An 11,968-nucleotide genomic window follows, 5' to 3' on the forward strand; every position below is an offset into this window, starting at 1 on the left:
GTCTACTGTAGCTACTGACATTACAGGCGTGATTCAGACATTACAGAGAGGTTTAATTAGAGATAATTAATGAACTATTTCAATGCTAGTTAAGGATACTATAGTTATCACGTTTCACATTGGATTCATTAACTACAAAAAAGGTAAGACGTGTTTTTATTTGAATTCTGGTGCGGCTCTGCACACACAAGCTTGTTAGGTAGCTAGCTTGTTAGATAGCTAGCTTGTTAGCTAGCTAGCTGGTCTAAATTTCCAAAACTCTAGGAGGCATTATCTGTACTGTAATAGAACTGAGAGTCATGATTAAGGGATAGTTCTGGTCCAACGTTAGTTAAAGCCAACTCTCTGAAGTTCAAATGTATTCAAAGTTTCATCATAGAAGCCGCTCCTCCGTAGGTATACTTCCGTGGGCCTAATTCAGATAATACATGTCATAACAACAAGATGCCCAGCGCGTCATGGTTCGAACCGGTTCAGAACTTTACTTTGCTGGAATGGAACAAAAAAACAATAACGGTTCTGTTCAGAACGAAATGATTGGAAAATACTTTCAGGTTGGAAACCCTGTTTTAAACACAGGTTCCATCCAGATCATGACATAACAATAGACTTGATGTCAATACAAACCAGCCCTTCTACTGAGTTTAATCATGTATAAAAAAATATCCACAACTGAATTCTACTGGAGTCTATGGACTTATTTTGTATTCAATAGAATAGCCCATAGGGCCCATGGTAAAATGTATTGCACTACAGAATAGGGCCCATGGACAAATGTATTGCACTACAGAATAGGGTGCATGGTCAAAAGTAGTGCACTACAGAATAGGGCCCATGGACAAATGTAGTGCACTACAGAATAGGGTGCATGGTCAAAAGTAGTGCACTACAGAATAGGGCCCATGGACAAATATAGTGCACTACTTTTGACCATGCACCCTATTCTGTAGTGCACTACATTTGTCCATGGGCCCTATTCTTTAGTGCACTACTTTTGACCATGCACCCTATTCTGTAGTGCAATACATTTGTCCATGGGCCCTATTCTGTATTCTAGGGCCCATGGACAAATGTATTGCACTACAGAATAGGGTGCATGGTCAAAAGTAGTGCACTACAGAATAGGGTGCATGGTCAAAAGTAGTGCACTACAGAATAGGGCCCATGGTCAAATGTAGTGCACTACAGAATAGGGCCCATGGTCAAATGTAGTGCACTACAGAATAGGGTGCATGGTCAAATGTAGTGCACTACAGAATAGGGCCCATGGTCAAATGTAGTGCACTACAGAATAGGGCCCATGGTCAAATGGTATATAACAAAGTATTGAGATAAACTTTTGTTATTGACCAAATACTTATTTTCCACCATAATTTGCAAATAAATTCATTAAAAATCCTACAATGTGATTTTCTGTATTTATTTTTCTCATTTTGTCTGTCATAGTTGAAGTGTACCTATGATGAAAATTACAGGCCTCTCTCATCTTTTTAAGTGGGAGAACTTGCACAATTGGTGGCTGACTAAATACTTTTTTGCCCCACTGTATATACTACATATCGACTCAGCCCTAGTATATACTATATATAGACTCAGCCCCAGTATATACTATATATAGACTCAGCCCCAGTATTCAGCTCAAGTCAAATATAGATTATGCTACTGTGAACTGTTTTACATTTAAATGTTAGTCGTGTACATGAGCATTAGTACCTTTAAAGGGACATTTCAAAAAACATTCTACTACATATTCATCATCTCCAGCACCACCCCAAAATCAACATATGTGAAAATTATTAAAAAAAGATAAAGGAAGATACTTTTGTAACCGATGTAGTGGTAACCGATGTAGTGTATGTGGACACCTGCTCGTCAAACATCTCATTACAAAATCATGGTCAAATGTAGTGCACTATATCCAGGTCGTATAATTCCATCCAGGTCGGGAGGAGGTCAGGAGGAGGAGTCAACCAATGAATTATAGTCCTGAGCTAACATTCCATAACTGCAGGTAGCAGTAAATCACCAACCTTGGCTTTGTACCTGTTCAGTCTGTACACACTGCAGCACATTACAGCACATTAGGTGGTGGTATCCTGTTCAGTCTGTACACACTGCAGTACATTAGGTGGTATCCTGTTCAGACTGTACACACTGCAGCACATTAGGTGGTATCCTGTTCAGACTGTACACACTGCAGCACATTAGGTGGTATCCTGTTCAGACTGTACACACTGCAGCACATTAGGTGGTATCCTGTTCAGACTGTACACACTGCAGTACATTAGGTGGTGGTATCCTGTTCAGACTGTACACACTGCAGCACATTAGGAGGTATCCTGTTCAGACTGTACACACTGCAGTACATTAGGTGGTGGTATCCTGTTCAGACTGTACACACTGCAGCACATTAGGAGGTATCCTGTTCAGACTGTACACACTGCAGTACAATAGGTGGTATCCTGTTCAGACTGTACACACTGCAGTACATTAGGAGGTATCCTGTTCAGACTGTACACACTGCAGTACATTAGGAGGTATCCTGTTCAGACTGTACACACTGCAGTACATTAGGTGGTATCCTGTTCAGACTGTACACACTGCAGTACATTAGGTGGTATCCTGTTCAGACTGTACACACTGCAGCACATTAGGAGGTGGTATCCTGTTCAGACTGTACACACTGCAGTACATTAGGTGGTATCCTGTTCAGACTGTACACACTGCAGCACATTAGGAGGTGGTATCCTGTTCAGACTGTACACACTGCAGTACATTAGGTGGTATCCTGTTCAGACTGTACACACTGCAGCACATTAGGTGGTATCCTGTTCAGACTGTACACACTGCAGCACATTAGGAGGTGGTATCCTGTTCAGACTGTACACACTGCAGTACATTAGGTGGTATCCTGTTCAGACTGTACACACTGCAGTACATTAGGTGGTATCCTGTTCAGACTGTACACACTGCAGCACATTAGGAGGTGGTATCCTGTTCAGACTGTACACACTGCAGCACATTAGGTGGTATCCTGTTCAGACTGTACACACTGCAGCACATTAGGTGGTATCCTGTTCAGACGGTACACACTGCAGTACATTAGGAGGTATCCTGTTCCGACTGTACACACTGCAGTACATTAGGTGGTATCCTGTTCAGACTGTACACACTGCAGTACATTAGGAGGTGGTATCCTGTTCAGACTGTACACACTGCAGCACATTAGGAGGTGGTATCCTGTTCAGAAGTAATTCATAAAATAAATGATGCTTGGGTCAAGGCCAGGAACACAGGCTTAGGCCCGGACAGGCAACCTGGTTTACAATGAGACATGTATTGTTAATGTAAACCAATCAGGCTTTAGGCCTGGGCATAGCACTATTACAGCAACCACTATAGTTGTTAATGATCTCGTCTCGATCTCATCTAAATACGGATGATACTATTACGTTACGGAATTACCCCGACTGCTGACCTGGCTGTGACAAGGCTACAGTCGGATTTTACAGTTGTGCAAGAAAGCCCTTACTGATTTAAAACTCAAATGGTGCTGCCCATGACCATGCTGTCACAGAAGATGCAATTGTAAGGATAGGTGTGAATTTCAATACCTACAGAGTTCGCTTATGTATCCTCACTTCACCTTTATTTCACGTCATTCTCCTCTCCCTCAACTTCTTTCTTTTCTCCCTCCTCCTCCTCCTCCTCCTCCTCCTCTTCCTTGACAATCACATTGAAAGCACTGGCAGGCTCCCCTCCAATATGTATTTTCTCATGACTTTTAAGACTTCTTAGCTGAGTGAAACCCCCCCCACAATGAGAGCAGTGGTAAAGCTTCTCGCCTGTATGTACTCTCTGATGTTTCTTAAGGTTTCCTGGCTGACTGAAACTCTTACCGCAAAGAGAGCAGTGGTAAGGCTTTTCCCCTGTATGTATTCTCTGATGTTTCTTAAGGTTTCCTGGCTGACTGAAACTCTTATCGCAAAGAGAGCAGTGGTAAGGCTTCTCCCCTGTATGTATTCTCTGGTGTTCCTTAAGGCTTCCTGAATAATTAAAGCTCTTCTCACATTGGGTGCAGTGGTAAGGCTTCTTTCCACTATGTACTTTGCCATGTCTCTTAAGGTTTACCTTCTCACTGAAACCCCTCCCACATTGTGAGCAGTGATAAGGCTTCTCTCCAGTGTGTACTCTTTGATGATTCTTTAGATTACTTGAGGAACGGAAACTCTTCCCACATTGATGGCATGGGTAACGACCACGACCAGATAGTCTTGATGTATCTGGTTCAACTACACTACTATTGTCCTCCTCTTCCTCAACTTCTCGCTTTTCCTCCTCTTTGATTTCCCTCTCACTCCCCTCCTCTTTGACAATCACATTTAAAGCACAGACAGGGTTCCCTCCATTGTGTATTCTCTGATGGCTTTTAAGACGTAGTAGCTGAGTGAATCCCTCCCCACACTCAGAGCAGTGGTAAGGCTTTTCTCCAGTGTGTACTTTTTGATGATTCTGTAGATTACTTGAGGAACGGAAACTCTTTCCACATTGATGGCAGGGGTAAAGACTACAACCAGGTAATGTTGATGTATCTGGGTCAACTATACCACTATTGTCCTCCTCAACTTCTCGCTTTTCCTCCTCTTTGATTTCCCTCTCAACCTCCTCCTCTTTGACAATCACCTTTAAAGCACAGACAGGCTTCCCTCCAATGTGTATCCTCTGATGACTTTTAAGACGCCTGAGCTGAGTGAATCCCTCCCCACACTGAGAACAGTGGTACGGCTTCTCTCCACTGTGTGATCTCTGATGACTCTTTAGGTCTCCTGCAAAACGAAAATTCTTTCCACACTGTGAGCAGTGGTAAGGTTTCTCCCCTGTATGAATTCTCTGATGTTTCTTAAGGCTTCCTGGCTGACTGAAATACTTCCTACAAAGAGTGCAGTGGTAAGGTTTCTCCCCTGTATGTACTCTTTGATGTTCCTTAAGGCTTCCAGAATGATTGAAGCTCTTCCCACATTGGGTGCAGTGGTAAGGCTTCTCTCCACTATGTACTCTCTCGTGTCTCTTAAGGTTTACTTTCTCACTGAAACTCTTCCCACATGCAGAGCAGTGAAAAGGTTTTTCTCCAGTGTGTACTCTTTGATGATTCTTTAGAATAGTTGAGGAACTGAAACTCTTCTCACATTGAGGACACGAGTAACTCCCATGCCCAGGTAGTCTTGATGCTGTGGAACTGGGCTTGTTGACGGTGTCTGGGTTGGGGATCTCTCCTGTAAGAATATGAACATATATATGGTCAGAAACTGGCAAAGAAACAAAGGCTTTAAGCTTACCAACGCAGGATTCAACATTAATTTGGATTAACAGAGTATTGAGATAAATACTTTGCAAGGGGCTTGTTGCATAGCATCACACATAGATAATGTCATTGTGAAATTACAATGCATTGCCAAATGGTCAGTGGACACTCGCCTTCCCTCTTACACATACAGAAGCCTGAGGGGTATAATACAAAGCAGAATCAATGAGTTAGCCAGCTAACTTGCCTAAATATTCAGAAATATATATATTTTTTAAAAGATTAACTTGAAATTGGCATCATTTAATTGACTTAACAACCCAAAACATATCTAAGTTTACATTTCTTAATGAATCAGAAAATCAATGGCTATTTTGGGTTGTTCAACTCTCTGAACCAAAGAGGATTTTAGCCTGAATTTACCTGAGTCAACAGAGTCCCTGTCCTCCTCTCGCTCTTCCTCCTCCCCCTCATTGATTTCTCTCTCCTCCTCCTCCTCTTTGACAATCACATTGAGTTCCACTGTTTGACTGCAGTGCCCCAGCTTCACTGACAGCAACTCTGGACCCAGCTGTGAGCTTCTCTGGGCTGGAACACCACAACCAGAACCTGGTTCAGACATGGTAGGCTGGATAGATCTAAAAGAGGAGACCCAACCAGTTCAAGGTGATTTTCACAAACCTATGTCGTGGTATAGCTCTGGAAAAGACAACAAAAATGTATCTAAGCTAGCTGACCACACATCCCGTCCAGCAGGAAACCTTTTTCCATAAAATAAATATAGGATTGACGACAACAGCCAGTCAGATTAGGCCATAAGTGAAGAAAAACACTGGCTGTTGAGTACAAACATTCAGTTCAAATTCATTACTAATATATGATACACTCAGTGATTGAAATTACCACCCCATCCTCAGGAGCCTATTCAAACATTCGCCTATAGGCTATAAGAAACACAAGCATGTTCTTGTGATAGAATTAGGGGCAATTGCAAGGTAACAGAGTGATGTAGACACAGAGTTGTCACTTTAAAATGTATGAAAAACCAATGAATAAAGTTAAACAAACCATACAACTCCATGGAGCACAAGGACTAATTTGAACATATGTATTCTTATTCCATTCCTTTACTTAGATTTTAGATGTGTGTGTATTGGGTAGTTGTTATGGATTAATTGTTAGATTACTTGTTAGATATTACTGCACTGTCGGAACTGCAAGCACAAGCATTTCGCTACACTTGCATTAACATTTGCTAACCATGTGCATGTGACCAATAACATTTGATTTGATCCATCTCGCTCCATTGAATACAGGCGGTTGGCGTCAACAACCCTCATCAAATATTCAAAAAAGGATTACAATAATGAGATGTATCGACCAATTCAAAGAAAGGATAGGGGGGAGCTAGACAGCCAACCGTGCGTGGACAACTACTCCCATTATTAGGGCGGAGAGACATGCATCTTGTCAGTATATCCATATATCCATGACGGGACTCTTATTCTGAAGGATTCCAAAACATCCTTGACCCGGAAGTACTTCCTTATTCTTGCCTGTTTCACAACTGTATTTTATTATTTTTATGGAATTTTGCTTCTTATGTCGCTACAAGTTATGTCGATATTCCTTCTTAATTTGCTTGAAAAAGTGTTACGTCTTGATCACACCGACAGTATCATTGTATTTTGGTACAACCAGAAGTACATTCATTCATTTCCAATGGGATACTGCTTGCTTTACAGAATTGCTTTGCATAGGCAGTGCATTCGTTGAATTGATCGAACGTATACATAAAAGTGTATGCCTGGACGGCTTGGCAGAAATGGTAGCTGAAGGCTGAACTGTTGCTGCACACCATTTTGCGCAAAATCACTGTAGGTGTGTTCGAAGCATTGGGATTCGACGTTTGCATAAACTGGTAGCTGGTGTTGTGCCGGAAATCTCCCCCCTGCCAGAATCCCCCCCTTCGCGTGAACGCGGACGCACTCAATTCTTCATTGCTGCGATTTGCTTCCTTGTTGAGATTTCTGATCACGTTTACTCTATGTTTAATATAACACACATACATTAATTATTAATTTCGGTTGCATATCCTGACGCGAAGTTTATTCTATATAAAGTATTTTGGTAGCTCATGTTGACCAGTAGTGTGTGCCACAGGAAGTATTTGACTCTAGACACAAAATTAAGGAAATTAGAAGGGGGGGGGTTCGGCAAGGCTATTTTCTTTTCGGCAGGCAAGAAAATGTAGAATTGCGTGCGTGCGCGTTCACGCATTAGGGGGGGCTGAATTCTGGCAGGGGGGTGATTTTCGGCACAACACCTGTAAACGTTAGTTTAGCAACGGTTAGTACTGCTAATTTGACTAGCTGGTTACCTAAATAGCTAAACCAAACATCTGTTTTATTTATTTAACTAGGCAAATCAGTTAACAACAAACTGATTCTTATTTGCAATGACGGCCTACCAAAAGGCCTGTGGCTAAACAAGGAGCAGCCGGTTAGCTAATTCCTCGCAACAGTCATTTTACGCACGATGACACGACAGCTGGCTAACTATGAAATAAAAGTTACACTTCAACCGTGACCCTGAAATAAAGTTAGCCTGTTAGCTAGCTAGCTACACAAACGGGTTGGACGGGAGATGTGTTGCTAGCTAGCTAACGGCTAACTAGCTGGGATAACAACAAAGACAGGCCGCGGCAATAACTTCCGTTTCATCATTGAATGCGTTGGTTTACAGACCGTGCTACAAGCATCATTAAAACAAATAATAATAATTAGCAATAGGTTACCTGGAACTGATTTCCTGTAGCTAATTGTTTGGCTGAAAATAACTTTAGGAAATGGTGAGGTCTCGTAGAGGAAGCGGGAAAAACGTATCCACTTTCCGAGTGAGTTTGGATTATGAGATACCGCAGGAAATGTTCGTGAGCGTCGTATCAGCGTAGTCATTGTGCATGTTTTACTGGCCTGTGATGGAAAGAAGTCAGGCTAAACAAACGAAAATAGATTTCTCAACCAAAACAAGACAGCTATCATTACATTTCTATCAGCAGTGTGATGTTATATTATTACAACAGTATACAGCATCTGTTATCCTTTATCATCATGTTACTATCAAATCCATTGTATGGGTCACACATGGTTAGCAGATGTTAATGCGAGTGTAGCGAAAGGCTTGCGCTTCTAGTTCCGACAGTGCAGTAATATCTAACAAGTAATCTAACACTTCCACAACAACTACCCAATACACACAAATCTAAAGGGATGGAATAAGAATATGTACATATAAATATATGGATGAGCGATGACCGAGAGGCATAGGCAAGATGCAATAGATTGTATAAAATACAGTATATACATATATGAGATGAGCAATGTAAGATATGTAAACATTAAAGTGGCATTATTTAAAGTGACTATACTGACATTAATAATGTTTGATTTTGTGGAAGCTTTTCAGAAATTCTGAGAAACATTTTGCAATGTTTTTTTTCTCACGTTAATTTCATATAAAGCAATAAAAAGTCATATGTGATCAGTTTTAGGAAGATTTTAAGCAGAATACATCATACAAAAACAATTAGAAACATTGAAAGTGCTCAAATTTTCCTGAACAAACAGCTCTTTTTCTGAACAAAAAAAGGGGTGGAAGCTCAGAGTTCCAACATAACAAAATGCCCCCATAATCTGTAGGTACTAAAACATATTAAACAAGGACAAAAGAAACACCTGGGGTCCAATCTGCATTTATATTATATCTCAAGTTCATCTTCCATGAAAACAATTAGATACAAAGTGCTTTTTTGAAAACAAACACAGCTCTTTTTCCTGAACATAACCAGAGGTGGGGGGTGACCAAGGGCCAGGCTCATCTAGGCCTATATCTCAATGTAATCATATTATTATTTGACCCTGCTGGTCATCTATGAAAATTTGAACATCTTGGCCATGTTCTGTTATAATCTCCACCCGGCACAGCCAGAAGAGGACTGGCCACCCCTCATAGCCTGGTTCCTCTCTACATTTCTTCCTAGGTTCTGGCCTTTCTAGGGAGTTTTTCCTAGCCACCGTGCTTGCTGTCTGGGGTTTTAGGCTGGGATTCTGTACAGCACTTTGTGGTATCAGCTGATGTAAGAAGGGCTCTTTAAATACATTTGATTGATTGATTGATCCTCCTCCATATCAATTGCTCCACTGCGGAGTCGTTGGTTGTGGTACATGAAGACCAAGGCTCGTAGGTTGTTGTTAGAGGTTGATCGCCTACGGCTTGACAACACAAGTTTGTAGACACTGTTGCTTCGCTCAGCATCAGCCGAGTTTGAGACTGCATGTTTGTAGCGTTTGGCCAGGGTGCTCAGCACAGGAAGTCTCTCTTGAAGACCATCCCAGAAGATATCCAAATCGACAACCACATCTCACTGTGGCTCTCAGTGCTGCTGGTCCTACATTGGTCAAGAAGGCATCTAGTTCATCTCGTGGTACCTTACTGAAGCCTGGAAGAGCCTTGTAGCTGGACACTCTGTCAACCATAAACACAATGTGACGTTGATCAAACACCCTAACTTCTTGGAGGACCTCCATGGCAGGCTGTCCATCTCACATGTACTTTGTACGTTTTTCCCCTCTGCATTGCTGTATGCCTCTTCAACAGTGCTCAACATATTTTGTTTTCACAGCAAAGTTCAAAGTCGTCAACTGGGTTAAAGTAGTGTAAACAAGCCTCATTCTGTAGTTATTTGTTTGCTGCAATATTCATCTGCAAGTCCTCTAAATAGTGAAAGATCTTTGTCATCACGGGGCGTCTGCTCTGGAAGATGTGGAGAAGCTGCAGGATGACTTTGCACTTGTCTGACATGATGTTCAGCTGAATCTGCAGCAACTGAACCAGCTCGTGGTCTTGTAGCAGCTCGTGGTCTTGTAGCATCTCGTGGTCTTGTAGCATCTCGTGGTCTTGTAGCAGCTCGTGGTCTTGTAGCATCTCGTGGTCTTGTAGCAGCTCGTGGAGTTTCTCTACAGACTGCGGTGCACTTTGGCCTCACACCTGTGAATGACACGGAATAAAAAAAGAGGAACATAGGAAATATAAAATGACATCACGGCATAATTACAATGATATGACAATGACTTAAGCAATTGTAGAATGCATGTAGATTTAAATCATACCTGTATTTCCATCTCTATTTATTTAACCTTTATTTAACGGGGCAAGTCAGTTTAGAACGAATTCTTATTTACAATGACGGCCTACCAAAAGGCAAAAGGCCTCCTGCGGGGACGGGGGCTGTGATTAAAAATAAAAATAAATTAAATTATAGGACAAAACACACATCATGACAATAGAGACAACACTACACAAAGAGAGATCTAAGACAACATGTCACGACTTCCGCCGAAGTCGGCCCTTCTCCTTGTTCGGGTGGTGTTCGGCGGTCGACGTCACCGGCTTTTTAGTCACCACCGATCCATTTTTCAGTTTCGTTTTGTTTTGTCTGTATTACACACACCTGGTTTCAATTCCCTTATCATGTTCCCTATTTAACCCTCTGGCATACATTTCTGTTCTGTCTGTGATTGTTTGTTTTGTTAGTGGTTGTTGTTGGTGCATGTGGGTTTGTTATATTCCCTATGAGAAATTTTTGCTTGTATTTTGAGTAAACGCCGTTGTTTTGCTCAACACCTGTGTCCTGCGCTTGACTCCGCTACCTCTCTGCACACAATCCCTGACACAACAACACAGCATGGCAGCAACACATGACAACACAGCATGGCAGCAACACATGACAACACAGCAATGCAGCAACACATGACAACACAGCATGGCTGCAACACATGACAACACAGCATGGCAGCAACACATGACAACACAGCATGGCAGCAACACATGACAACACAGCATGGACCCATTGTAGAGGCCATACTGCTCTGAGTGGTACACAGCATGGACCCATTGTAGAGGCCATACTGCTCTGAGTGGTACACAGCATGGACCCATTGTAGAGGCCATACTGCTCTGAGTGGTACACAGCATGGACCCATTGTAGAGGCCATACTGCTCTGAGTGGTACACAGCATGGACCCATTGTAGAGGCCATACTGCTCTGAGTGGTACACAGCATGGACCCATTGTAGAGGCTTTGATGAGAACCATGAGTTCCAGTGTGTTGCACATGGATTGGGAGCCATAGTCGCTCTCTTCCGTCCTGCCAGTTTGTTGCCGAGGAAGGTAAGGTATCTTGTTTTGCGTGCCCCTGTCTGGTAAAACATCTGTGAAAAAAACTTAGCATGAATGTGTTCAGCTGATTAAAAGGTTTGTGGAAAGCACTCCCTATCAGAGTCATGATGTGAGCCACTTATCCACTCACACACACCTCTCCTCTCCATCAGCTTTGGGGCTTGCTATCAACACAAGATGCACCTCCCATTCCCACTCACATTCTCTCTCAAACAAAACAAATTGATTCAAAGCTGATCAATCGCTTTCAATTTGAGCATCGATTTTTGTTGTCTTCAAAATACTTGATTGTGAATTTTTTTTCTGAAAGGGAGATGAAGAACAGAAAACGTAAAAATAGAGTATTGTGGATGATATGCACTTTTAAAACGGTATTACCATTTATTTTTAAAATGCAGAAAGACTGTGCTTTCGTCATACGTATTA

General features: G+C 41.9%; 1 protein-coding gene across 1 annotated transcript; it reads right to left on the reverse strand.

Moving 5' to 3' along the window:
- Nucleotides 1-1,052: 1,052 nt before the first annotated feature.
- Nucleotides 1,053-8,244, reverse strand: LOC139546094 (zinc finger protein 271-like). Its single transcript, XM_071354286.1, has 3 exons — nucleotides 8,100-8,244; nucleotides 5,726-5,940; nucleotides 1,053-5,273 (listed from the first exon to the last, which is right to left on the reverse strand). Exons 2-3 carry the CDS (start codon nucleotides 5,922-5,924, stop codon nucleotides 3,649-3,651), a joined length of 1,824 nt encoding a protein of 607 aa, XP_071210387.1. The 5' UTR covers nucleotides 5,925-5,940; nucleotides 8,100-8,244; the 3' UTR covers nucleotides 1,053-3,648.
- Between the last annotated feature and the right edge of the window lie 3,724 nt (nucleotides 8,245-11,968).

This window comes from Salvelinus alpinus, chromosome 2, assembly GCF_045679555.1.
Source record: "Salvelinus alpinus chromosome 2, SLU_Salpinus.1, whole genome shotgun sequence".
Taxonomy (NCBI): Eukaryota; Metazoa; Chordata; class Actinopteri; order Salmoniformes; family Salmonidae; genus Salvelinus; species Salvelinus alpinus.

Excerpts from the sequence above, each read along its gene's own strand:
- LOC139546094 (XM_071354286.1), bottom strand. The coding sequence starts at position 5,924 with ATGTCTGAACCAGGTTCTGGTTGTGGTGTTCCAGCCCAGAGAAGCTCA. Across the intron at positions 5,274-5,725 it reads CAGGGACTCTGTTGACTCAG|GAGAGATCCCCAACCCAGAC; the intron begins GTAAATTCAGGC and ends ATATTCTTACAG.